The following is a 27,552-nucleotide window of genomic DNA, read 5'->3' on the forward strand; positions in this document are numbered from 1 at the left end:
TATAATATAATTGGTATATATAATACAATTGATAATAATATAATTATAATATATATATATATAGATTAAATATAATGTAATAAATAAATAAAATTAGACAAATAATTCAAGGTGGACTGTTTTTTTTTAATTATAAGCAACAAATATATACAAATATATATACATATATACAAATATAATAGATATAATATATACAATATAATTGATAATAATATTATTATAATATATAATATAATAAATAAAATTAGACAAATAATTTATAGGTGGACTGTTATAATTATAAGCGTAAAATTGTGTGTGTGTGTTGTAAAAAAATATATTCTGGCCCCCCGCACAGTTTTGTTAACTCAGTGCGGCCCACGAGTCCAAAAGTTTGCCCACCCCTGGCATAAACTGTCGTATGTGTGTATCAGTTTTCCCGCAGAGCCATTTCTAACCACCCCCAAGTAGCAGCCCCTCCTCCTCCTCCTCCTCCTCCTCCACTCTCCAGGTACTGCCTTACCCGAACGTCCGACCTCCCTGCAGTGTCCTCTCTCTGCTCCTGACGATGACGTTTATCGCCAAGACCTTCTACGACCTGAAGGCCGCCACGTTAGAGGGCGACCCGGTGGACTTCAACGTGTTCCGAGGGCGAGTGGTGTTGATAGAGAATGTGGCCTCGCTCTGAGGCACCGCCAGCCAGGACTTCAGCCAGCTCAACCATCTCCAGAGCAAGTACCCACATCGGCTGGTGGTCCTGGCCTTCCCCTGTAACCAGTTTGGATATCAGGTCAGTCCTACAGGGTGCTTTGTTGTAGCCTGACAAGATTGAACCATAGAATTCACCAAAACTTTGCGGTAGATGTTAGTTTCCCCTCAATAAACCGTAGCTTTTTAGTGCTGACAGCACTCATACAGACTAATGTTGCCCTATAATAACATGGCTGACACTATGCATTGTAAAATTCATAACAAAATAAATGCTTATTGTGTTTTCTCCAGGAGAATTGCACCAATAACGAGATCCTCACTTCACTCCAACACGTGCGTCCGGGCGGAGGATTCCAACCCAACTTCACCATCTTTGAGAAATGTGACGTGAATGGAGCGAACACGCATCCTGTCTTCGCCTATCTCAAAGACAAACTCCCATATCCTGAAGACGACCCCAACTCCCTCATGGAGGATCCCAAATTTCTGGTTTGGAGTCCCGTCAACAGGACGGATGTCTCGTGGAACTTTGAGAAATTCCTAATCGCACCCGAGGGAGAGCCGTTTAAAAGATACAGCAAAAGGTTCTCCACCATTGACATAGAGCCCGATATTCAAAGATTATTAAAGCTAACCAAAACATAAGAATAATGGCTTTTTAATTCACACATTTAAGTCTTATTTCATGAGGGTGATATTTTGAAATGCAATAGTTATATCATCTGAAGCTCCATAAGTGCTTAAAAGTAGTGGATGCATCAAGTCAACTGTAAATTGATAGTTAATGTGTTATGCATTATTCTGGCCACAAGATGGGGCTGTACGCTTTATTAAACATCGATACAAACGCTGTAATGCTTCTTTTGCATTAACATTCACCTCACACAAGCTTGCTTGTACTAATAAAGTTCTCAAAAATTGTTGAAAAAATGACATATTACATGTTTTATAAAACTATTGAAATATATGAAATTTTCTTTTAAAAATCGCTGTGTGTTGCTAACGGTATTAAACTATACTTGTTGGTCACAACATGAGCATGGCTGCACAATCTCATAGCATTCATTCATTCAAGTACACAGTACTATGTAGTATACTATATACTATAACACTTGATACTGCAAGTGTACTTATAATATATCATTGACTAGCCAAAAAGACAAGAGTATAGACATACGTTTAGCTAGCTAGCATTGACTAGCCAAAATGACACAAGAGTATAGAAATACATTTAGCTAGCTATCGTTGACTAGCCAAAAAGACATAAGAGTATAGACATACGTTTAGCTAGCTTCTAGCATTGCCAATCAACGTACGTAGTCGAGTTTTATTCAAGTATTTTATGGCTTTTTTCTTCACATGAAAGAAACAAAGAGGAATTGACCACAAATAGACGACGTCAAAACGTCCTGGTGTTTTTTTTATTTTATTTTATTTTATTTTTTTACCGTGAGATTGAGTGCTCTTCATTTCCCCGCCGCTGTTCACCCCACAGGTGAGCTCTGTTACCACGGGAACGTTTTCTCTTTCGCCTCTCAGTCTTTTATCGCGAGATTTGCAGGCAGGCAGACGATAGGCAGTCACAGCGAATGATCTCATCCTTCTAGCAGCTGCATAGCGGAGCCAAGGCAAAGCCATAACTTTCTATCAAACTTCCAAGTTGCGCCTCGGCGGGAGGCGTGGGGCCATCTTTGGTTAAAAAAAAGCAGAGTGGACGCGTAACGTTTGAAGGTAAAAAAAAAAAAGGAGGAAGAGGACGGTGCCTGCGTTGTTAATGTCACGGACTTGTGAGAGCTCCAGTTGAACAAAAGAAAGGAAAAAAACGGCGCTTCGTATTGTGTTTGTCCACAAGAAGGAGAAGCGGGTGGGAAATGCAAGAAAGAAGGTGAGTGTGGATTTTGGTGCACCGGTCACACTCACGTACATGTCTGCCGTCGCCACCCTGGGAGGACGAAGCAAATAAGGTGCAGCGATGAGTCAGTGTGGAGCCATGTTTTCTTCATTTTTTTTTTAAAAAACTCCAAAGATAAATGATTTGGGTTCCGTGTGGAACGAGCCTCCCGTGAACGTCACCGGGGCTGTCAAAAATCCGCATTGTCCAAGCAGTGCTCCGGGGGCCCACTCACAGGTGGTGTCGTGAACGTTACACCACAGTAGATGTGTACGACTTTAAGAACATCTGTTTTTTAATAATATTTCCGGTGTTTGAATGATTTGTAACATTGTTGACATACACCTGTGGTGTTATGTTATCGCTGTGCTTCCTTAATACGGCTCCAAATGGACATTGGGATAGGTGGTCACGTGTCTTTTAGACATAGACGTCCTTACAGGTGGACGTATGTTTCCGTGCTAACTTCAAGAACATTTGTATTTTTTAATTGTACAATATCAAAAATGTTTCAGCCATGCTTGCTTCGAAGTGCTTGACTGTGTATGTGTTAGTGAGTGCTAGTTCCTAACACTGTTGACATGTGCTTGTGCTTTTTATATTGTTCGATAACCGTTTTTGGATACTTCCTTGTTACGTGTGAGACATTCAGGGTCCAAAACGGCCACACACAGCAGCGTAGATGTGCCAATGCAACACCGCATTTTAAGCTAACCTAGCTTCTTGTTTAGTTAGTCCCAACAATTTCACCGTAAGACAGGCCCTCAAGTGCTAAAAAGCACTTTATATTTTATTTTATGTAACCCAGAAATGTAGTACTAGTACTAGTACTTGTTACTGTCAAGCAAGAAAGGAGACTTTGGGGTTCAGCTCCGGACAAGGATCAGAATGTTTGGCATTCTTTTAAGGCTTACCGAGCCACAGTAGTGTGATTTATCCCAATGCCATCTTCACTTTGTGGCGGTAATCGCTTGCTTTGTCTGCTTTAATTGTCTAAATTATAGCCATTATTCACATTGCTTTGTTTTTGTTATTTGCGGTTTTGAGGTATGTGGTCTCTATTTGAACATAGTGAGAACCATAATCATGGTGGAATTGTCATATGGACATGCAACCTGTTGCTAACTTTTTTTTAGCTTATGTTAGCTACCGTGTTGGTTAGATTGAGGCGTTTGACATTGTATTTTGTTGCTATTCTCTCCTTGGTTCAGTCTTTTTATGTATCAAACGGTGAGGAATGATTGACAATTCAAACAGAAGTTGACGAAAAATCTGTTTTCACTTGAACTACCCGTTTGAGAACGCATCGAGTGAGAAATTTCAAGACGGTTGGACTTTGCCTAGTAAACTTTTACTAGTTTTCCCGTCATGGTCCAGAGTTGCGTATGTAGATGGTACTGAAGAGGATCTGTGTGAGAATTTTCAAGCTATTTTCAAGCTGCACGGCGGTTGAATGGTTAGCGCGCAGACCTCACAGCTAGGAGACCAGGGTTCAATTCCACTCTCTGCTATCTCTGTGTGGACCGTGCATGCATGGGTTTTTGCCGGTACTTCGGTCTTTCTGTATCAAATGGTGAGAAATGAGTGACGATTCAAACAGAAGTCGACGAAAAAACTGTTTTCACTTGAACTACCCGTTTGAGAACGCATCGAGTGAGAAATTTCAAGACAGTTGGACTTTGCCTAGTAAACTTTTACTACTTTTTGACAAAATAGTTTTCCCGTCATGGTGAAACGTCGTAGTCCAGAGTTGTGTATGTAGATGTTACTGAAGTGGACCTGTGTGATAATTTTCAAGCTAATCAAAGTGCCCTCATTTAGGTGAAATTCTGGCTAATTTCCTGTTTGTTTGGTAAAGGTGCTATCAATTTCGGGAACTTTTGGTCTTCATAACAGCGGTCCATGGTTTTGTCTGTGGAGGACACTAAAATGTATCAATAGCCACGTATACATGGACCCAAATATTCCAATTCCATTCGGTTTATTTGCTGAAACGGAAAGACTCTAACCTTTGTATACACCTCATTCCGAAAGAAAAGTGCCAATCCGAATGAATATATAATCGGATTCACAGATGTGGAATATTCCTTTCCCGAATCCGATTGAGGTATCTTGTACCCACTCAATCGGAAAATTGTCAGACTGCGTTCTTCTTCGTGGTGTTTTTCTTCTTCTGTTGTTTATTGGCGGTTGGCAAGCAGCTTTCGTGTGCATTAGCGCCATCTGTGGAACAGAATCTAAACCCTTCTATACTTTATTCATAAGTGCAGTTTTATTAAAAAAGAAAATATATATCTATATAAAACATGTCCCGAGTTTAATTATAAAATATTAGCAAGATTGGACTTTATTTTTTCCTGTTCCCGGGTGCGTTCTTTCAGCGAATGCTGAGATATGACGTAACACGCAGCTCTTCGATTTAAAAAAAAAAAAAAATGGAGGCGAGCAATCGGCACTGGACTGTTTGTTTTTGATCCAAACTAAATTTCAAGACTGGACGAACGAACAACTGGCAATACGTAGTTATTCCAACAAGTGAAAGAAAAACCAGAGGAAGCCGCTATCACGTGATGTTGATGTTTACGTTTTACTGGGCATGCCCTATTGACTATTCTGGTTAATTTTCACGAACGCATGTAGACACGCGATTGGAATATTCCTTTCTATGGATACCATTGCTTTCGGAAAGGTCATTCGGAAAGAGAAAAACTCCTCATGTAAACGTGGCTTGTGAAATAAGTTTCAAGTCAATCGGACCTCTATAAGTGTTAGCACTGAGTGGCTATCCAACGCTTAATTAACCGTTAGCAGATAAGATGATATCAGTGTATTGAGCGGAAAAGACCGCTAACGCTCATGTTTGTCATCAAAACAAAACCGCAGCTCCGGTTTGCATTCCTGAAGGATCTATTGTTTGCTATTTTGATGCTTCGCATTCAAACGAGCACAGCACAACAACAAACACTTTCTCGTGTTACATATTCCCAGTCTCGCCGCCGTAGAGTGTGGAGTTGCTAAGTTAAGCCGATGTTCGCGTCGTCTCTGGGGCTTTGGCTCGAGAGGAATCGCTCCAGCAAAAGTTGGAAGGCAACAACAGGAGGAGCTTTGTGCCGCGTTACAAGTAGCCACTCTGGAATGTGTGGGATGCAATTATCTTAAGTGGCTGTCCCAATAGGCTTAAATGAACTGTTTACATTATATAATGAATGATGTTGTCGTTATTAAGTGCACGGGTCTTCAGTTACTTAATAATCATACTCAGTTCAGTCGCTAGGCCAAAGACTGAAGGCTAAGGATTCATTCATTCATTCTTTTTCTGATGCTTTTCCTCACGAGGGTCGCGGGGGTTGCTGGAGCCTATCCCAGCTGTCTTCAAACGAGAGGCGGGGTACACCCTGGACTGGTGGCCAGCCAATCACAGGGCACATATAGACAAACAACCATTCACACTCACATTCATACCTATGGACAATTTGGAGTCGCTAATTAACCTAGCATGTTTTTTTTGGAATGTGGGAGGAAACCGGAGTACCCGGAAAAAACTCACGCATGCACGGGGAGAACATGCAAACTACACACAGAGATGACCGGAGGTGGAATTGAACTTGGGAATCCCAGCTGTGCTCACCACTCACTCACCGTGCAGCCCTTAAATATTCCTTCATTTATTCATTTTCTAACGCTTATCGTCACTAGGGTCGCGGCGGTGCTGGAGCCTATCCCAGCTGTCTTCGGATGAGAGGCGGGGTACACCCTGGACTAGTCGCCAGCCAATCACAGGGCACATATAGACAAACAACCATTCACACTCACATTCATACCTATGGACAATTTGGAGTCGCTAATTAACCTAGCATGTTTTTGGAATGTGGGAGGAAACAGGGAATGACGAGGAGAACATTCAAACTCCACACAGAGATGGCCGAGGGTGGAATTGAACTTGGGTTTTTTAGCTGTGAGGCCCCTCTAGGTAAACATTCAGTCATTCATTCATTTTCTACCGCTTATCCTCAGAAGGATCGTGCGGATGCTAGAGCCTATCCCAGCTGTCTTCGGGTGAGAGGCGGGGTACACCCTGGACTGGTGGCCAGCCAATCACAGGGCACATATAGACAAACAACCATTCACACTCACATTCATACCTATGGACAATTTGGAGTCGCTAATTAACCTAGCATGTTTTTTTTGGAATGTGGGAGAAAACCGGAGTACCCGGAAAAAACCCATGCATGCACGGGGAGAACATGCAAACTACACACAGAGATGACCGGAGGTGGAATTGAACTCGGGAATCCCAGCTGTGCTCACCACTCACTCACCGTGCAGCCCTTAAATATTCCTTCATTCATTCATTTTCTAACGCTTATCGTCACTAGGGTCGCGGCGGTGCTGGAGCCTATCCCAGCTGTCTTCGGGTGAGAGGCGGGGTACACCCTGGACTGGTGGCCAGCCAATCACAGGGCACATATAGACAAACAACCATTCACACTCACATTCATACCTATGGACAATTTGGAGTCGCTAATTAACCTAGCATGTTTTTGGAATGTGGGAGGAAACAGGGAATGACGAGGAGAACATTCAAACTCCACACAGAGATGGCCGAGGGTGGAATTGAACTTGGGTTTTTTAGCTGTGAGGCCCCTCTAGATAAACATTCAGTCATTCATTCATTTTCTACCGCTTATCCTCAGAAGGATCGTGCGGATGCTAGAGCCTATCCCAGCTGTCTTCGGGTGAGAGGCGGGGTACACCCTGGACTGGTGGCCAGCCAATCACAGGGCACATATAGACAAACAACCATTCACACTCACATTCATACCTATGGACAATTTGGAGTTGCTAATTAACCTAGCATGTTTTTTTTTGGAATGTGGGAGGAAACCGGAGTACCCGGAGAACATGCAAACTCCACACGGAGATGCCGAGGGTGGAATTGAACCCTAGTCTCCTAGCTGTAAGGTCTGCTTGCTAACCACTCGCCCACCGTGCTGCATGCTAAGGATTCAGTTCAATGTTTACAACCGGTATCATGCTCCCCACCTGTGAATTTGATACCACGGTCTGCGTCGTACCGTTTTGTCGGTCCAATCCAAACAGACTCGCAACGAGGCTAATTGCTTGTTTGAACGACTCGACTCGACCGTTAGAGTCAGATTGAACGAACAATGTTTTTTCTTGGGAGAGTGTAAAAATAAGTTAACCAATGGTATTAACGGACTTCTCTGAGATAAAATCCGAGTATACTGTGCTAGTTTCTGACATCAGCGAGCATCTGACCGGTATGAGTCAAAAGTCAAATGACTCCACGATGACCTCAGCCGGGCCGCTGGTGTCTTCATGCTTGGTGGGTGACTGAGGCTTGATGGTTTTGACTTTAATGAGGTGTGACTGGGTTTCCTGTTTGCCTCATAGTTGGAATCATCTGCCTTTTGTCCCATCTTTCGCGTACCAGCCAAGAGATGAAAGCGCAACAGTGATGATGTCATCCCTGTGACTGTCCCACAGTAAAATGCAGACAAAGAGGCCATTTTTCCCCCACTCGGTTCCACTCAACCTGCTTTTGTATTCGGTGTTGACCCAGCAAAGTGCAATTCATAGCAGGTGTATTGGCTCTTTGGGTTTATTGTTTTGTGGTCTCAACTTTTTGAAGTGCATCAATCTTGTTTTGACGTCTTCCTGTTATCCTGCTCCCAAACCAATTCCCACATCTGTGCAGAAATCCCACTGTAATTTTCCCACTTTTTTTATCTGCTCCCATCAAGCCACATAGATGTGGGATATAAATACAGTAAACCTCGGATATATCGGATTCAATTGTTCCCACTGGTTTTGTCCGATATAAGCGAAATCCGTTATATGCGTATACCGGAAAATGTCCGTTTTTCGCATATATCGGATTTATATCCGGTATATGCGTAAATCGGATTTTATCCGTTATAAAAAGGCACTTCGTTGACTATGTTTCCAATGTACCTGGACGCGCAGGCAACGCTGCAAATGACGTCGTATAGCGGCCTGTCACGATTCGGCGAATCGGAGCGCCACGATGCGGCCATCCGATATATGCGAGGGAAATTTAATGGAAATGCATTGGAACGGGACTGGAGATTTTGTCCGAAATAGGCGAAATCCGTTATAAAAAATCCGATATATGCAATGAATTTTTATTGGAAATGCATTACAGAAAAATCGGTTCTTTTTTATCTGTCCGTTGTGAGCGAATTTCCGATATATCCGAGTCCGATATATCCGAGGTTTACTGTAATAGCGATGGAAAAAGAAGCCAATAGCATGCATGAGAACAGCTTAAAAGAACTTAAAGCGAGAGAAACACGTTTCCAGAGTGAAACCTGGCATTTTGGATGATGATGATGATGATGATGATGATGATGATGATGTGCCGCCGCCGGCGCTCTTCGCTGCCACGCAGTGATGACGTGCTCGTTACTGTCTGGACATGTCTGCCAGTTGCTGCTCTGTCTCTCTATTTTGGCCCTGCACATTCCCATCTCTGGAACGCATTACTTTTTTCGGAGAGGATCGAAAATACGGAGAAGCAAAGTAGCAGGCCTGCACCTCATGCTGAGCCCATGTTGGGCCCGCCGTGGAAAAAAAAAAAAAATAATACAGCCAAAAACAAAACCACAGAGGTTTTTCTGTTGTCCCCGCTGTGGATTGGAAATCCGAGAAGGAGGCAGGAATGCATGAGGGCTTGGTCATGATGGAGCACGGAGCAGATCCCGACGTATAGACAGGTCGGTTCAGCTTGTCTTCATTCCTGCTATGACGTTGTTGTTGTTGCTGTCGAGTTCAGGTGTGACATGTGACATGTTGTTGTGTAGTATCACAGGTAGCGCTGCACGATATGGGTAATTAGTGCGATATGTGATATGGGTGACTAATTTTGCGATAACGATATTATTCCGAGATTTTTTTCTTCCCGCTTCTTCCTGCATGAACCATATTTTAAAAAATATATCTAAGAAAAAAAAAACAGAAAACAAGCAATTAAGCTCACAACTCAATTACTTTCAAATGTAAAAGAACACATTTTTACATTTATGTTGACCTAAAGCAGGGGTCTCAAACATGCGGCCCGTGGGCCAAATGTGGCCCGCAGGACACTACTTTGAGGCCCCCGCCTTGATATGAAAGTTTAATGTTAGTTTGATATGGATGCTGTATGGTATCATGTACACAGAAAAAGTTTATTACGTTTGATTAATGTTCATGTTAAAGGTTAAATAACTGTTAATAGTTATCCTCCCTATCCGTGTGGAAGTGGTAAGTTTTTGGCTATTTAAGTTAAAGGAAATAACTTGGAGGCTACCGTTTAGGTCGCTATAGCTCTCTAGTTTGCGAGTTAGCATGTGTCTCAAGACCCTGCAGTTGCGCAATATGTCGTAAATAAAAAAAAGTATAAATGTGACTGTACTTTCATATCAAGGCGGGGGCCTCAAACTAGTGTCCTGCGGGCCTCATTTGGCCCGCGGGCCGCGTGTTTGAGACCACTGTCCTAAACTTTTGTGTTTGAGCCCAGTCTCCTGTGTTTGATTAATGTTCATGTTAAAGGTTAAATAACTGTTAATAGTTATCCTCCCTATCCATGTGGAAGTGGTAAGTTTTTGGCAATTTAAGTTTAAAGGAAATAACTTGAAGGCTACCGTTTAGGTCGCTAGCTCTCTAGTTTGCGAGTTAGCATGTGTCTCAAGACCCTGCAGTTGCGCAATATGTTGTAAATAAAAAAAAGTATAAATGTGACTGTACTTTCATATCAAGGCGGGGGCCTCAAACTAGTGTCCTGCGGGCCTCATTTGGCCCGCGGGCCGCGTGTTTGAGACCACTGTCCTAAACTTTTGTGTTTGAGCCCAGTCTCCTGTGTTTGATTAATGTTCATGTTAAAGGTTAAATAACTGTTAATAGTTATCCTCCCTATCCGTGTGGAAGTGGGAAGTTTTTGGCTATTTAAGTTGAAAGGAAATAACTTGAAGGCTACCGTTTAGGTCGCTATAGCTCTCTAGTTTGCGAGTTAGCATGTGTCTCAAGACCCTGCAGTTGCGCAATATGTTGTAAATAAAAAAAAGTATAAATGTGACTATACTTTCATATCAAGGCGGGGGCCTCAAACTAGTGTCCTGCGGGCCTCAGTTGGCCCGCGGGCCGCGTGTTTGAGACCACTGTCCTAAAATTTTGTGTTTGAGCCCAGTCTCCTGTGTTTGATTAATGTTCATGTTAAAGGTTAAATAACTGTTAATAGTTATCCTCCCTATCCGTGTGGAAGTGGGAAGTTTTTGGCTATTTAAGTTGAAAGGAAATAACTTGAAGGCTACCGTTTAGGTCGCTATAGCTCTCTAGTTTGCGAGTTAGCATGTGTCTCAAGACCCTGCAGTTGCGCAATATGTTGTAAATAAAACAAAGTATAAATGTGACTGTACTTTCATATCAAGGCGGGGGCCTCAAACTAGTGTCCTGCGGGCCTCATTTGGGCCGCGTGTTTGAGACCACTGTCCTAAACTTTTGTGTTTGAGCCCAGTCTCCTGTGTTTGATTAATGTTCATGTTAAAGGTTAAATAACTGTTAATAGTTATCCTCCCTATCCGTGTGGAAGTGGTAAGTTTTTGGCTATTTAAGTTTAAAGGAAATAATTTGAAGGCTACCGTTTAGGTCGCTAGCTCTCTAGTTTGCGAGTTAGCATGTGTCTCAAGACCCTGCAGTTGCGCAATATGTTGTAAATAAAAAGAGTATAAATGTGACTATAGTCGTGTTTTGTCATGTCTACAGGGCTCTCATAATGCTTTGTTCATTTTAATCTGAAAAAAAATAATTTGTCTACCCACCAACTATATGTGGTTTCTTAAGTTTTTATTATTTGCCGTTTTATTATTATTATTATATTTATTTATTACTGATTGATTTTCTTTATTGTTGATTTGTTTAATTATTTTTCATCTTATTTTGTGTAGAACAGGGGTCTCAAACATGTTTCATTGATGTGTTCCTGGATACGTGCTAACACAGGAGGCTGCTCCTGTTTTTTCTTCTGCGTTTTACATCCAAGTTCTTGTGCTGCTTTTAAACTGAAAGGGAAGAATGAGACCACTGTAAACCAAAGGCTTCCTTTCCTGGAGTCTGATTACCATTCAAACAAACAGTCTCAGGTGGAATTGTGCAGGAAAAGTATTGGTCCGTGTATTGGTAGAAAAATCCATAACACGTCTAAATGAAGTCTTTAGCCATGTTGTTCCAGGTGCATAAGGCCGGCTCATAACAAACATGGCAGCTTTCCCACAGTCTTTCCTCTGTGGCTGCCTGTTTCCTGTACGTTTCATTGATGTGTTCCTGGATACGTGCTAACACAGGAGGGTGGGCTCAAACAGAAAAGTTTAGGACAGTGGTCTCAAACACGCGGCCCGCGGGCCAAATGAGGCCCGCAGGATACTACTTTGAGGCCCCCGCCTTGATATAAAAGTTTAATGTTAGTGTGGCCCGCGCAAGTTTTAATATGGATGCTGTATGGTATCATGTACCCAGAAAAAATTATTATTACGTTTGATTAATGTTCATGTTAAAGGTTAAATAACTGTTAATAGTTATCCTCATTATCCGTGTGGAAGTGGTAAGTTTTTGGCTATTTAAGTTTAAAGGAAATAACTTGAAGGCTACCGTTTAGGTCGCTCGCTCTCTAGTTTGCGAGTTAGCATGTGTCTCAAGACCCTGCAGTTGCGCAATATGTTGCAAATAAAAAAAAGTATAAATGTGACTATACTTTCATATCAAGGCGGGGGCCTCATTTGGCCCGCGGGCCGCGTGTTTGAGACCACTGTCCTAAACTTTTGTGTTTGAGCCCAGTCTCCTGTGTTTGATTAATGTTCATGTTAAAGGTTAAATAACTGTTAATAGTTATCCTCACTATCCGTGTGGAAGTGGTAAGTTTTTGGCAATTTAAGTTTAAAGGAAATAACTTGAAGGCTACCGTTTAGGTCGCTAGCTCTCTAGTTTGCGAGTTAGCATGTGTCTCAAGACCCTGCAGTTGCGCAATATGTTGTAAATAAAAAAAAGTATAAAAGCTGGGATAGACTCCAGCACCAACAGTGTTTGACCGAATGAATGAATGAATGTCCTATTATGTGCACGGTGGTCGAGTGGTTAACGTGCAGGCCTCACAGCTAGGTGACCCGAGTTCAATTCCACCCTCAGGCATCTCTGTGTGGAGTTTGCATGCATGGGTTTTCTCCGGGTACTCCGGTTTCCTCCCACATTCCAAAAACATGCTAGGTTAATTAGCGACTCCAAATTGTCCATAGGTATGAATGTGAGTGTGAATGGTTGTTTGTCTATATGTGCCCTGTGATTGGCTGGCCACCAGTCCAGGGTGTACCCCGCCTCTCGCTTGAAGACAGCTGGGATAGGCTCCAGCACCCTTGCGACCCTCGTGAGGAAAAAGCGGTAGAAAATGAATGAATGAAAATGTAGTATTTCACTTGAATGAATTAATATTATTGCACATAAGTTCAGTATTGCACGTTTAAAGCATTATTATACATAACATGCAAACTCCACACAGAGATGGCTGAGGGTGGAATCGAACTCGGGTCTCCTAGCTGTGTTGCATGCACACTAACCACTCCAAATGATCAAAACTTTGCATGAAGTAATAGACGACAACACACCAGCTTGAGGTGTCTGTGTCTCGTAGCAAACAATGGATGGCAACCTGCACCTCATCAACATTCAGGGCAAGTCTCACATCGACAGAGAAGACACGGCAACACTTCACCTCCTCCCCGGCGATGACAGCAAAGTGCCACTTGTGCAGAAGCCACACGACTTGCAAGCGTGAAACCCCAAAGGAGGCTAACGGCTAAGCCCGTGTCTCACATACTGGACTGCATGCCGCACATCAAAAACATACGTCCTAAACCAGGGGTCTCAAACTCAATTTACTTGGGGGCCACTGGAGCTAGGGTCTGGGCGAGACTGGGCCGCATCAGGTTTTCCAAAAAAAAAAAACCCAAAAAACTAATTTATTAAAAACAGAAAAATGAATAAACTTTGCTTTGGTTCCGATTTTCTACATTATTACATTATTTACAACATATTGCGCAACTGCAGGGTCTTGAGACACATGCTAACTCGCAAACTAGAGAGCTATAGCGACCTAAACGATAGCCTCCAAGTTATTTCCTTTAAATTTAAATCGCCAAAAACTTACCACTTCCACACGGATAGGGAGGATAACTATTAACAGTTATTTAACCTTTAACATGAACATTAATCAAACGTAATAATTTTTTCTGGGCACATGATACCATACAGCATCCATATCAAACTTGCGCGGGCCGCACTAATATTAAACTTTCATATCAAGGCGGGGGCCTCAAACTAGTGTCCTGCGGGCCACATTTGGCCTCGTGGGCCGCGTGTTCGAGACCCCTGTTCTACACAAAATAAGATGAAAAATAAATAAACAAATTAAGAATAAAGAAAATCAATCAGTAATAAATAAATATAATAATAATAATAATAATAATAAAAAGGCAAATAATAAAAACTTAAGAAACCACATATAGTTGGTGGGTAGACAAATTATTTTTTTCAGATTAAAATGAACAAAGCATTATTAGAGCATTTATACTCTTTTTATTTACAACATATTGCGCAACTGCAGGGTCTTGAGACACATGCTAACTCGCAAACTAGAGAGCTAGCGACCTAAACGGTAGCCTTCAAGTTATTTCCTTTAAACTTAAATAGCCAAAAACTTACCACTTCCACACGGATAGGGAGGATAACTATTAACAGTTATTTAGCAGCTGTTTATTGCGGCCCGCGCAAGTTTGATATGGATGCTGTATGGTATCATGTACCCAGAAAAAATTATTACGTTTGATTAATGTTCATGTTAAAGGTTAAAAAACTGTTAATAGTTATCCTCCCTATCCGTGTGGAAGTGGTAAGTTTTTTGCAATTTAAGTTTAAAGGAAATAACTTGAAGGCTACCGTTTAGGTCGCTAGCTCTCTAGTTTGCGAGTTAGCATGTGTCTCAAGACCCTGCAGTTGCGCAATATGTTGTAAATAAAAAAAGTATAAATGTGACTATACTTTCATATCAAGGCGGGGGCCTCAAACTAGTGTCCTGCGGGCCTCATTTGGCCCGCGGGCCGCGTGTTTGAGACCCCCTGCTGTACTTAGAACCTCCGTTTTCAACTGCTTTTGATCAGTCGTGTGCAGTAACTGTCTAATCGGAGCGGAAGCGGCCGAGCCAGACACGTTGCCAACATTAGTGGTTGCCAGTTGTATCAGGTGAAGGCTGTTGAGGAGTCGGCGTCCGCATTAGGAAGCTAATTACAAACAATGGCATTCATATGTGACAGATAACTGATGCATCCTTGTTGGTGTTAGGATGCCCTCCAAATTGTCGGTGTGAGAATATAGTTTTTATTTTTTTATGCTATTGTCTAAGTTCCAAGGCTTTATTACTGTCTGTCACCTTGTCATCCTTTGCCACATGGTGAGTGCGAGGGGTTATTAATCATACTTTCACCTTGACTCGCAACTTCCTGCTTGGCTCCTATTTTCTTTGTATCAGCGCTCACTCAGGGGATAAAAGCCCCCCACCAACCCCGCCCTTACTTTAGAGTCTTTGCAGCGAAAAATGCATTATGCTTCACCCTTAATTCATCCGCATGATCAAATTAGTTTTTTTGCACTTTACCCTCATTACCAAGCAGCTCAGCTGTTGATCGATCCGCAGATCGCTTTGATTGCCGGGAACTCCAAAGGGCGCACAGCGTAGCTTCAGTTAGATTTGATTTTATCATCATCGTCTTGGGGGGGGGCTTTTTGAACAGCTGCTTCCGCTTAGGCCTGTGATGATAGCATTTTTTGCTGGATGATAATTGTCCGACAAATTATTGCTGATATATTATTATTGTCATCATTATTTTGAAACCAGGTAATGTAATGTAATGTAATATTAATTCATTTGCTACCGTTTATCCTCACAAGGGTTGTGGGGGCTGGGGGGGGGCTGGAGCCTATCCCAGCTGTTTTCGGACGAGAGGCGAGGTACACTCTGGACTGGTGGCCAGCCAATCACAGGGCACATATAGACAAACAACCATTCACACTCACATTCATACCTATGGACAATTTGGAGTCGCTAATTAACCTAGCATGTTTTTGGAATGTGCTGCACGGCGGTTGAGTGGTTAGTGCGCAGACCTCACAGCTACGAGACCCGAGTTCAATCCCACCCCCAGAGCCATCTCTGTGTCTCTCCGGGTACTCGGGTTTCCTCCCACATTCCAAAAACATGCTAGGTTAATTAGCGACTCCAAATTGTCCATAGGTATGAATGTGAGTGTGAATGGTTGTTTGTCTATATGTGCCCTGTGATTGGCTGGCCACCAGTCCAGGGTGTACCCCGCCTCTTGCCCGAAGACAGCTGGGATAGGCTCCAGCACCCAAATGACCCTCTTGTGGGTAAGTGGTAAAAAAATGAATGAATGTTTTTGGTTGTACTTTTGCTCACCCAGTTGGGTAAAAACAACTTTGAAAGGACTTAAACATGCATATTTTACGACAAGTCCAGAGCCTCTTGCCCAAAGACAGCTGGGATAGGCTCCAGCACCCCAAATGACCCTCGTCTGGGTAAGCAGTAGAAAATGAATGAATGTTTTTGGTTGTACTTTTGCTCACCCAGTTGAGTAAAACAACTTTAAAAGGACTTAAACATGCATATTTTATGACAAGTCCAGAGCCTCTTGCCTGAAGACAGCTGGGATAGGCTCCAGCACCCCAAATGACCCTCGTCTGGGTAAGCAGTAGAAAATGAATGAATGAATGAATGAATGTTTTTGGTTGGACTTTTGCTCACCAAGTTGTCAAAAATCAGTGAGTAAAAACAACTTTAAAAGGACCTAAACACGCATATTTTACAACAAGTCCAGGGCCTCTCACCCAAAGACAGCTGGGATAGGCTCCAGCACCTCCCAAATGACCCTTGTGAGGATAAGCGGTAGAAAATGAATGAATGAATGAATGTTTTTGGTTGTACTTTTGCTCACCCAGTTGGGTAAAAACAATTTTAAAAAGACTTAAACACGCATATTTTACAACAAGTCCAGGGCCTCTCGCCCAAAGACAGCTGGGATAGGCTCCAGCACCCCAAATGACCCTCGTGAGGATAAGCGGTAGAAAATGAATGAATGAATGTTTTTGGTTGTACTTTTGCTCACCCAGTTGGGTAAAAACAATTTTAAAAGGACTTAAACACGCATATTTTACAACAAGTCCAGGGCCTCTCACCCAAAGACAGCTGGGATAGGCTCCAGCACCTCCCAAATGACCCTTGTGAGGATAAGCGGTAGAAAATGAATGAATGAATGAATGTTTTTGGTTGTACTTTTACTCACCCAGTTGGGTAAAAACAATTTTAAAAGGACTTAAACACGCATATTTTACGACAATTCCAGAGCCTCTCGCCTGAAGACAGCTAGGATAGGCTCCAGCACCTCCAAATGACCCTCATGAGGATAAGCGGTAGAAAATGAATGAATGAATGATTCCTGATGATATCAGATTTGCATCAGTATCAGTATTGTCTGATATTCAAGGATGCAATAATCGGTAAAGGTTGCATCGGGACGCCCCTAAAACTTGTTCTTATATCTCCCAACTTTCAAAACACATTCATAGCAGAGAATCTGCTGCAGCTCTGCAGTAAAGCCTGTGGCTCGGTATGCAAGAGGGAAGTCAGCAGGGGTTCACATTTTTCAACCATGGACTGTTCTCAGTCTTTTTTTTTTTTAATCAGATCCCTCCCTTTATTGCAGTAGTCACTATTTGGAATATGACTGGTAATGTTATTTTGTATATATGTACTGTATGCATCCAGTATTGTATTGTATTGTATTGCTGGAGGCGTCTAAATCAAACAGGATGTAAAAGGATGTAGTGGCACCAGAGCACTATTGAGTCAAAAGCACTAAAACCACAAGCGGTGGCACTTTGCCAAAAACTGATGACGACGCCCAAGATTGACTGCACCGAGTGTACTATAGACCAGTGATTTTCAAGCACTGTCCCGCGGCACACTAGTGTACCTTGAGAAACCGTCAGGTGTGCCGTGAGGAATTATACAATATCACTTTTTTATAATTAACATTTATTAATCATCATTTGCAAATATTATGTCAATAAGCCATTATGTCAATAGTATACATCAGGGGTGGGCAAACTACGGCCCGGGGGCCACATTCGGCCCGCCAAGTGTTTGAATACGGCCCGCCCAATCTTTCCAAAGTATTTAATTTAAAGTCAACATACAACCTGGCATCATGGCCTGAGCCAACCTTTTGATGGTTGTATCAATTTCGTTGTTTGACATGGTGGGTTGTTTACAAAGTGCTCCTGAAAAAAGAGACACAAGCACATAATAATAATAAAAATTAAAATAATAATTATTATATTATTATTATAACTATTATGATTATTATATTTATTATATTAATGCTAATTATTATATTAATTATATATAATAATATTGTTATATTTGCATATTTTACATAATAATAATATAATAATTATTATTTTAATTTTATTTTAATTATTATAATATTTTATTATTTTTAAAATATTTAAATATAAATATAAAATAATAAATAATAATAGCAGATTGCATGACAATTTTACAGATACAATAATACCAGGTGGACTGTTATGTGTAAAATATATAGTCTGCGCCCCCCCCCCCCCCCCGGAAATTTTGTTATATCAATGCTGCGGCCCGCGAGTCAAAAAGTTTGCCCACCCCTGGTATACATGGACCCAAATATTCCAATTGCATTTGGTGTATTTGCTAAAAAACGGAAAGAATTGAACAGGGATGGAATATTCCTTTAACCAATCCGATTGAGGGATCTTGTACCCGCTCAAACGGAAAGTTGTCAGACTGCGTTCTTCTTTGTGGGGTTTTTCTTCTTCTGTTCTTTATTGGCGGTTGGCAAGCAGCTTTCGTATGCATTAGCGCCATCTGTGAAACAGAATGTAAACCAGGGGTGGGCAAACTTTTTGACTCGCGGGCCGCATTGATATAACAAAATTTCCAGGGGGGGGCAGACTATATATTTTACACGTAACAGTCCACCTGGTATTATTGTATATATATTTAAAAAATAATAAAATATTATAATAATTAAAATAAAATTAAAATAATAATTATTATATTATTATTATGTAAAATATGCAAATATAACAATATTATATATAATTAATATAATAATTAGCATTAATATAATAAATATAATAATCATAATAGTTATAATAATAATAATATAATAATTATTATTTTAATTTTTATTATTATTATGTGCTTGTGTCTGTTTTTTCAGGAGCACTTTGTAAACAACAGACCATGTCAAACAACGAAATTGATACAACCATCAAAAGGTTGGCTCAGGCCATGATGCCAGGTTGTATGTTGAGTTTAAATGAAATACTTTGGAAAGATTGGGCGGGCCGTATTCAAACACTTGGCGGGCCGGATGTGGCCCCCGGGCCGTAGTTTGCCCACCCCTTCTATACTTTATTCACAAGTCCAGTTTTATTAAAAAAGAAAATATATATCTATATAAAACATGTCCTGAGTTTAATTATAAAATATTAGCAAGATTGAATTTGATCTTTTCCTGTTTAAATTTATCCCGGGTGCGTTCTTTCAGCGCATGCTCAAATATGACGTAACACGCAGATCCAGACGTTCTTCACTTTTAAAAATGGAGGCCAGCAATCGGCACTGGACTAAGCAAAGTTGGTTTTTGATTCAAACTAAATTTCAAGACTGGACAGACGAAAAACTGGCAATACGGAGTTATTCCAACAAGTGAAAGAAAAACTCGGGGGAAGTCGGTATCACGTGATGTTGATGTTTACGTTTTACTGGGCATGCCCTATTGACTATTCTGGTTGATTTTCACACGGCGCATGTAGACAAGAGATTGGAATATTCCTTTCTATGGATACCATTGTTTCCCGAAAGGTCATTCGGAAAGAGAAAAAGTGGTGATGTAAAAACGTGGCTACTGTGGAGTGTCTGTGGTGTAAAGACTAGCATAGCAATGTAATATTGGTCCGTGTGGCAACACCTACCTTGTTCCTCCGATAGACTTATTGATGCACGTGTGAGGTCGTGGTGACATTTTGGAACATTTTTGGTTAGTGGTGTGCCACAATATTTTTACAATGTAAAAAAAATGTGCCGTGGCTCAAAAAGGTTGAAAAATACTGCTATAGACCATAGTACTATACTTCTGAAGTGCTTTAAATAAATAACGTCATGCTAGAAGAGAATGAGATTACAAGCAAGTAGAGGTTAATCATCTTTATGACACTGTGAAGAAATATGTGTCCTTGCTAACAAACAACCCCCCCCCCCAGCTCTGAGAACCCCTAATGAGACCACCCCCATCTGAGGTGACATTCAAAACCAACATGTAACACAACATTCTCTCCTTCGGTGATGCCCCTCGGCGAAAAACATGCCCTGACAACCATTTTCTATCGAGGCACAGTGCCAAAACGCCTCCCCGTCCCCTAGCAACCTGCTGCACCAGTTACTGTACTGGGATTTACACTATTTGGGGATTGGGTTTCTTCACAGGGATGTACTCAGGAAGAACGTGATGGAGGAAAATATGCAATGTTTTCATAACATGTTTTTTTTTTTGTATGCAACTTTCTGTCTACAGCAGGGGTCTCAAACATGTGGCCCACAGGACACTAGTTTGAGGCCCCCGCCTTGATATGAAAGTTTAATGTTAGTGCGGCCCGCGCAAGTTTGATATGGATGCTGTACGGTATCATGTACCCAGAAAAAATTATTACTTTTGATTAATGTTCATGTTAAAGGTTAAATAACTGTTAATAGTTATCCTCCCTATCCGTGTGGAAGTGGTAAGTTTTTTGCTATTTAAGTTTAAAGGAAATAACTTGGAGGCTCCCGTTTAGGTCGCTATAGCTCTCTAGTTTGCGAGTTAGCATGTGTCTCAAGACCCTGCAGTTGCGCAATATGTTTGTATGTGTATGCAATATGTCTATATGTGCCCTGTGATTGGCTGGCCACCAGTTCAGGGTGTACCCCGCCTCTCGCCCGAAAACAGCTGGGATAAGCTCCAGCATGCCCTGCGACCCTCATGAGGATAAGTGGTACAAATTGAATGAATTAATAAAAACATTTGATTTTCTTTATTTTTGTCATGCTGCTGCATGTACATCCCGTTGTCTAGTAAATAAACAATAATGAACACAATGCTTTGAATATTGACAAATGTAATGGTATATTTTACCATTACTGTTACTAATTTCTGAGTGGTTAGCACTCAGGCCTCGCAGCTAGGAGACCGGAGTTCAATTCCAACCATCTCTGTGTGGAGTTTGCATGTTCTTTGGGTTTTCTCCGGGTACTCCGGTTTCCTCCCACGTTCCAAAAACATGCTAGGTTAATTAGCCACTCCAAATTGTCCATAGGTATGAATGTGAGTGTGAATGGTTGTTTGTCTATATGTGCCTTGTGATTGGCTGGCTGGCCACCAGTCCAGGGTGCATAATAAACGTAGCATAATGATTATGTGCCAACATGTTATGTTACTGAAAAACAGACATCTTATCTGGATGTTACCCCTGCATGAACCCCTTCTTCATTTACATGAATATGGTTCGTCCCGCGGTATATTGATGAATCCGCATCGTGATTAATACTGCTTCATGTTGCATAATATCAGGAGTTATTAAGGTAAATACGCAATCTTTCACAACTGATTTCCTTCTGCTTAGATGTGTCTCATGGATGAACTAAGCCAACCCCCAATGCAGTAGAAGCTTTTTCCCCGCAGTGGGCTTGTCTCTCAGTGTGGTGTGGGCTCTGCGGAGAGGGGGGGACGACACACAGTTTCCTGCGATGCTCGCAATCACGGGCAAACATCTCCGTGTGTTTGTTACCAAACAAATTCACTATGCTCAGCGAGGGGCTTGGCAAACGTGTCCGTATACTCATGCGTGTTTTTAGGATGAAGCCATTTCCGTCGCAAAAGAAGGATTAAAATAGGAGAGATGTGCTAGTAGCAGTAGGATAATTAACAGTGTTGATGCACGGCCGAGGGCTGGGGAAAGGGGGGGGGGGGGGCGTTGCATTTGCTGCCTATAATTCAATGCCACAAGACAAGAGATGGGTGCAGCTTAAAAATAAAAAAGGTAGTTACCAGTTTTGTATGTATTCCCAAAGTGGGTGAGCAGTGCTGTGGAAAGTTTGAGGTAAACAATGAGGTCATATGCTACCGATCAAAACGTCAATGCTAATTGTGCCGACACTGGAGTCGAACATTTTCATCATGTGCATGCTGTGGTCACCATGCTGCGGACACGTGGCGGCTTTGGGTTCGCTGCCAACTCATCAGATTAGTCCCGTGCACAAGCAAATCAATACCAATCAATACCAACCAATACCAACAGATGACTGGATGATAATCTAGTACAGGGGTCTCAAACTCAATTTACTTGGGGGGCCACTGGAGCTAGGGTCTGGGCGAGACTGGGCCGCATCAGGTTTTCAAAAAAAAAAAAAACGCATTTATTAAAAACAGAAAAATAAACAAACTTATTATTGTTATTTCCTTTAAACTTAAATAGCCAAAAACTTACCACTTCCACACGGATAGTGAGGATAACTATTAACAGTTATTTAACCTTTAACATGAACATTAATCAAACGTAATAATTTTTTCTGGGTACATGATTCCATACAGCATCCATATCAAACTTGCGCGGGCCGCACTAACATTAAACTTTCATATCAAGGCGGGGGCCTCAAACTAGTGTCCTGCGGGCCACATTTGGCCCGCGGGCCGTGTGTTTGAGACCCCTGTTCTACACAAAATAAGATGAAAAATAAATAAACAAATCAAGAATAAAGAAAATCAATCAGTAATAAATAAATAAATATAATAATAATAATAAAATGGCAAATAATAAAAACTTAAGAAACCGCATATAGTTGGTGGGTAGACAAATTATTTTTTTTCAGATTAAAATGAACAAAGCATTATTAGAGCCCTGTAGACATGACAAAACACAACTATAGTCACATTTATACTCTTTTTATTTACAACATATTGCGCAACTGCAGGGTCTTGAGACACATGCTAACTCGCAAACTAGAGAGCTAGCGACCTAAACGGTAGCCTTCAAGTTATTTCCTTTCAACTTAAATAGCCAAAAACTTACCACTTCCACACGGATAGGGAGGATAACTATTAACAGTTATTTAACCTTTAACATGAACATTAATCAAACGTAATAATTTTTTCTGGGTACATGATACCATACAGCATCCATATCAAACTTGCGCGGGCCGCACTGACATTAAACTTTCATATCAAGGCGGGGGCCTCAAACTAGTGTCCTGCGGGCCACATTTGGCCCGCGGGCCGCATGTTTAAAACCCCTGATCTAATACAACAAGCAGCATTAACTGATTCATTCTAACATTAAACCTAATCTTACACTTATAATAATGAGATTTTACCTAATATGAAAAACATACTAAGGCCAGCTCTCTTTTCAGCGTGCGACTGTTTATGAGCGGCAAGGACAGTCGACGGTAACTCGACAGATTCTCACAGCAGAGGCGTCAACATGACAAAAGCCTGCGATATTTGGAAGCCATTTACTGCCCCGGATGTTCACATCCTCTGCAGAATTACACCAGGTCGGTCAGATAAATAAGTCTTAGAGTCCTTTAAAAGCACTACCAGGAACACATTTTAGTGCTAAAATCAGTGCTAAAAACACACTAGTTTGCTCTGCCTTTTAACACATGCTAGGCTAAATATTGTCAACAAAAGTCAGTCTACTTTGGAAACACAAGTGACATACAGAATAGATAGACGCTATTTTCTTCATGAATACTGTGTTTTCGCTAACAAGTCAGGCCTGTCTGGGCAGGTTGGGGCATGGCGGTGTTGCAAAAGAGGGGCGGTGTGTGATGGTTGGATTAGGCTGTGTGGCAAAGGTCAGCGAATCTGTCGGGAAATTGTGATAAACATAATTACAAGCAAAAAAATCCTGATATTTGTATACACGTCGTCATGATGAGGAGGAACATTTCTTTAGGGGGGGGGAGTATTTCCCCGGCGGACCAACAAACCTCCCATATATTATCATTATAATATTACATTATATTTCTCTGGGTACTCCGGTTTCCTCCCATGTTCCAAAAATATTAATTAATTTTCTACCGCTTATCCTCACAAGAGTCGTGGGGGTGCTGGAGCCTATCCCAGCTGTCTTCGGGCGAGAGGCGGGGTACACCCTGGACTGGAATCACAGGGCACATATAGACAAACAACCATTCACACTCACATTCATACCTATGGACAATTTGGAGTCGCTAATTAACCTAGCATGTTTTTGGAATGTGGGAGGAAACCGGAGTACCCGGAGAAAACCCACACATGCACGGGGAGAACATGCAAACTCCACACAGAGATAGATGAGGGTGGAATTGAACTCGGGTCTCCTAGCTGTGAGGTCTACGCGCTATCCACTCGTTCACCATGCAGCCCATATTTGCATATTAACAATAATTCATGGTTCCATTTAATACAGTGAGTCATCCAGGTCCTGATGCAGCAAAACAGTCCCAGACCATCACACTACCACCACCATATTTTACTGTTGGAATAATGTTCATTCATTTTCTACTGCTTATCCTCATAACGGTCGTCACGGGCTGTCTTCGGGCGAGAGGCGGGGTACACACTGGACTGGTGGCCAGCCAATCACAGGGCACATATAGACAAACAACCATTCACACTCACATTCATACCTATGGACAATTTGGAGTCGCTAATTAACCTAGCATGTTTTTTTGGAATGTGGGAGGAAACCGGAGTACCCGGAGAAAACCCACGCATGCACGGGGAGAACATGCACTCCCCGAACAACTCCACAAGGGTGGAATTGAATCCTGGTCGTCTAGCTGTGAGGTCTGTGCGCTAACCACTCGACCACCGTGCCGCCTGATGTATTACCAATGTTGTTTCAAAATTTCATTTTGGGGAAAAAAGTTGTTTTTACCCAACTGGGTGAGCAAAAGTACAACGAAGAACATTCATTCATTTTCTACCGCTTATCCTCACGAGGATTATGGGAGATGCTGGAGCCTATCCCAGCTGTCTTTGGGCGAGAGGCCCTGGACTTGTCGTAAAATATGCATGTTAAGTCCTTTTTAAAGTTATTTTTACCCACTGATTTTTCACAAAAGTACAACATTTTTCTACCGCTTATCCGCACAATGATTGCGGGGGTGCTGGAGCCTATCCCAGCTGTCTTCGGGCGAGAGGCGGGGTACACACTGGACTGGTGGCCAGCCAATCACAGGGCACATATAGACAAACAACCATTCACACTCACATTCATACCTATGGACAATTTGGAGTCGCTAATTAACCTAGCATTTTTTTTTTGGAATGTGGGAGGAAACCGGAGTACCCAGAGAAAACCCACACAGAGATGGCCGAGGGTGGAATTGAACCAATACTACATTTTGTTTACTGAAATTCCACATTCGGTTACTGCAATTATACATCTTGTTACTGTATGGGTTATTGTTTTTGACTGCAATACTACATTTTACTACAATACTACGTTTTAGAACATGCAAAGTCCACACAGAGATGCCCGAGGGTGGAATTGAACCCTGGTCTCCTAGCTGTGAGGTCTGTGCGCTAACCACTCGTCCACCGTGCCGCCTGATGTTGTTCAAATTTCATTTTGGGGCTAGCGACCAGTCCAGTGTGTACCCTGCCTTTCGCCTGAAGACAGCTGGGATAGGCTCCAGCACCCCTGTGACCCTCTTGAGGATAAGCAGTAGAAAATATATAAATGAATATTAATACATGATGCTGTTTTGTGGCCTATTATTAGTCAGAAATATGCATATTTAGTAGTTTAAGTGGTAGAAAAATAGTAGAAAATGAATGAAATGAAAGAGTTAATAGTAGCTAGTAACTAGTTAATAGTAATAGAGTTAATCGAGTTAATAGGTCAACGTCTGTGCTTTTAATGAGGCAAACGTTCTTTGTCTCACTTCGGTGACCGCCTGCATACTTTCATGTGAAACTGGGGTGGTGGTGGGGGGGGGGGGGGGTGCTGTGTCACGACTGCAGTCCTCAGGTTGGAGGCGGACAGAAAGTGAAGGCAGAGGGAAAGTGCAGCCTAGAGCAGACCTCCATTACCAAACCCCCCCAACACCCCCGCCACCCCCCCGTCCGCTCTCCCACAACCTTGGCTCCCGACTGCTGCAGTTCGGCACAGCCGGGTCACCTCATTAGAATTTTCTGCATTCTTCTCCAGGCGGCGGTGCACCCCCCCCACCCGTTGGTCCTTCATTATGCGTGACCTCCAAACCCGAAGCCGAGCTTTAATCTGATCGATAAAAAGCAAGTCAGGTAAAACTCATCAACATCGGACAGGAAGTACTACTCTAACTCGGGCTTGTTTCCAACAGATTAGTGGATTTATTAGCCATTAAGTTGGAGATTTAATGTACATAATCTTGTACATGCATACACTTTAAATCTATTTAACATCGTCCAATTATAGGGATTGTTTTGGGTGTTTATTAAAAATATTATTTAACGGTGCATTTAGGGGGTGTCAGAACAGCAGAATTATAAAAGCCAGCATGTATGAAACAGGCATTGGGTAAGTGTTTTAACCGTCCTCTTGTGTTAGCTTTCTGGTATCATGTCTTATGTTACCGGGTGGGTTTTGACCCATGTATTAAATCAGCTATAAAATACACTAAAAACAATAAGTTACTATTAAATTTACTTCTCATGTCTTGGTTATCTTCTTAGGCTTCCTCATGCATGAAAATGTTGGTTTTAATACTTCTGGTGTGGGCATGGAGGCCTTTTTTTGTCACTATACCTCTCCATTTAAATTTCCAAAAATGGTAAAAATTAACCTCAAAAGAATCATATTAATAAATTTAAGTTTCTTTTGTTACCTGGATATTACTGAGGGATATAGATCAGTTAGTTTTATTTATTTTTTCATTTTAGTATTAATCACTAAAGAAACTGTTACATTTGTTCACTTCCTGCTTTCCTAATATAATTTAATTTTATTGAATTGTATTTTTTTATTTAAAATTATTTTAATTTTTTTTATTAAGAAATACATCAGAAAAAAAGTTTATAATTTTTTTTAATGGTTTTATTTAATTTGAACATGCATCAGATTACAATTGAACGCATCACATAATCAGTTCCCAGTTCCACATGTCCAAAAGGAGTAGGAAGAAGCAAAGCTTATTAAATCCTACCCCTCCATCTGGTACTTTTACAATCAGTAACTGTTACATTTGTTCACTTCCTGCTTTCCTAATATAATTAAATTTTATTTAATTGTAATTTTTTTATTTAAATTATTATTTTTTTAAAATTAAAAAATACATCAGAAAAAAAATGTTTTTAATTTTTTTTTAATTTTAATGGTTTTATATCATTTGAAAATGCATACTTTCATATCAAGGTGGGGGGACTCAAACTAGTGTCCTGCGGGCCACATTTGGATCGCGGGCCGCGTGTTTGAGACCCGTGCCATACAGCATCCATATCAAACTTGCGCGGGGCGCGCTAACATTAAACTCTCATATCAAGGCGGGGGCCTCAAACTAGTGTCCTGCGGGCCACATTTGGATCGCGGGCCGCGTGTTTGAGACCCCTACCTAACAGCATCCATATCAAACTTGCGCGGGCCGCGGTAACATTAAACTTTCATATAAAGGCGGAGGCCTCAAACTAGTGTCCTGTGGGCCACATTTGGATCGCGGGCCGCGTGTTTGAGACCCCTGCCATACAGCAGCCATATCAAACTTGCGCGGGCCGCACTAACATTAAACT

The 27,552-nt window shown here is 41.6% G+C and overlaps 2 protein-coding genes across 4 annotated transcripts in view; both read left to right on the top strand.

The window, feature by feature from the left end:
- Positions 1-343: 343 nt before the first annotated feature.
- Positions 344-1,352, top strand: gpx2 (glutathione peroxidase 2). Its single transcript, XM_058090065.1, has 2 exons — positions 344-769; positions 982-1,352. The coding sequence occupies exons 1-2, from the start codon at positions 548-550 to the stop codon at positions 1,333-1,335; spliced, it is 576 nt and encodes a 191-aa protein (XP_057946048.1). The 5' UTR covers positions 344-547; the 3' UTR covers positions 1,336-1,352.
- Positions 1,353-2,243: 891 nt separating this feature from the next.
- The window catches only part of LOC131140019 (signal-induced proliferation-associated 1-like protein 1), a 64,821-nt gene continuing 39,512 nt past the window's right edge, over positions 2,244-27,552 (top strand). For 2 of the 3 annotated variants that reach the window (XM_058090062.1, XM_058090064.1), the window contains exon 1: positions 2,244-2,575. The gene's annotated coding sequence lies outside the window, so the exon portion shown is untranslated. Of the gene's footprint in view, positions 2,576-7,493; positions 9,340-27,552 lie in introns of those variants that run through there. The other variant, XM_058090063.1, reaches the window with a different exon arrangement.

The sequence above is a fragment of the Doryrhamphus excisus genome, chromosome 13 (genome assembly GCF_030265055.1).
Source record: "Doryrhamphus excisus isolate RoL2022-K1 chromosome 13, RoL_Dexc_1.0, whole genome shotgun sequence".
In the NCBI taxonomy this organism is placed as follows: Eukaryota; Metazoa; Chordata; class Actinopteri; order Syngnathiformes; family Syngnathidae; genus Doryrhamphus; species Doryrhamphus excisus.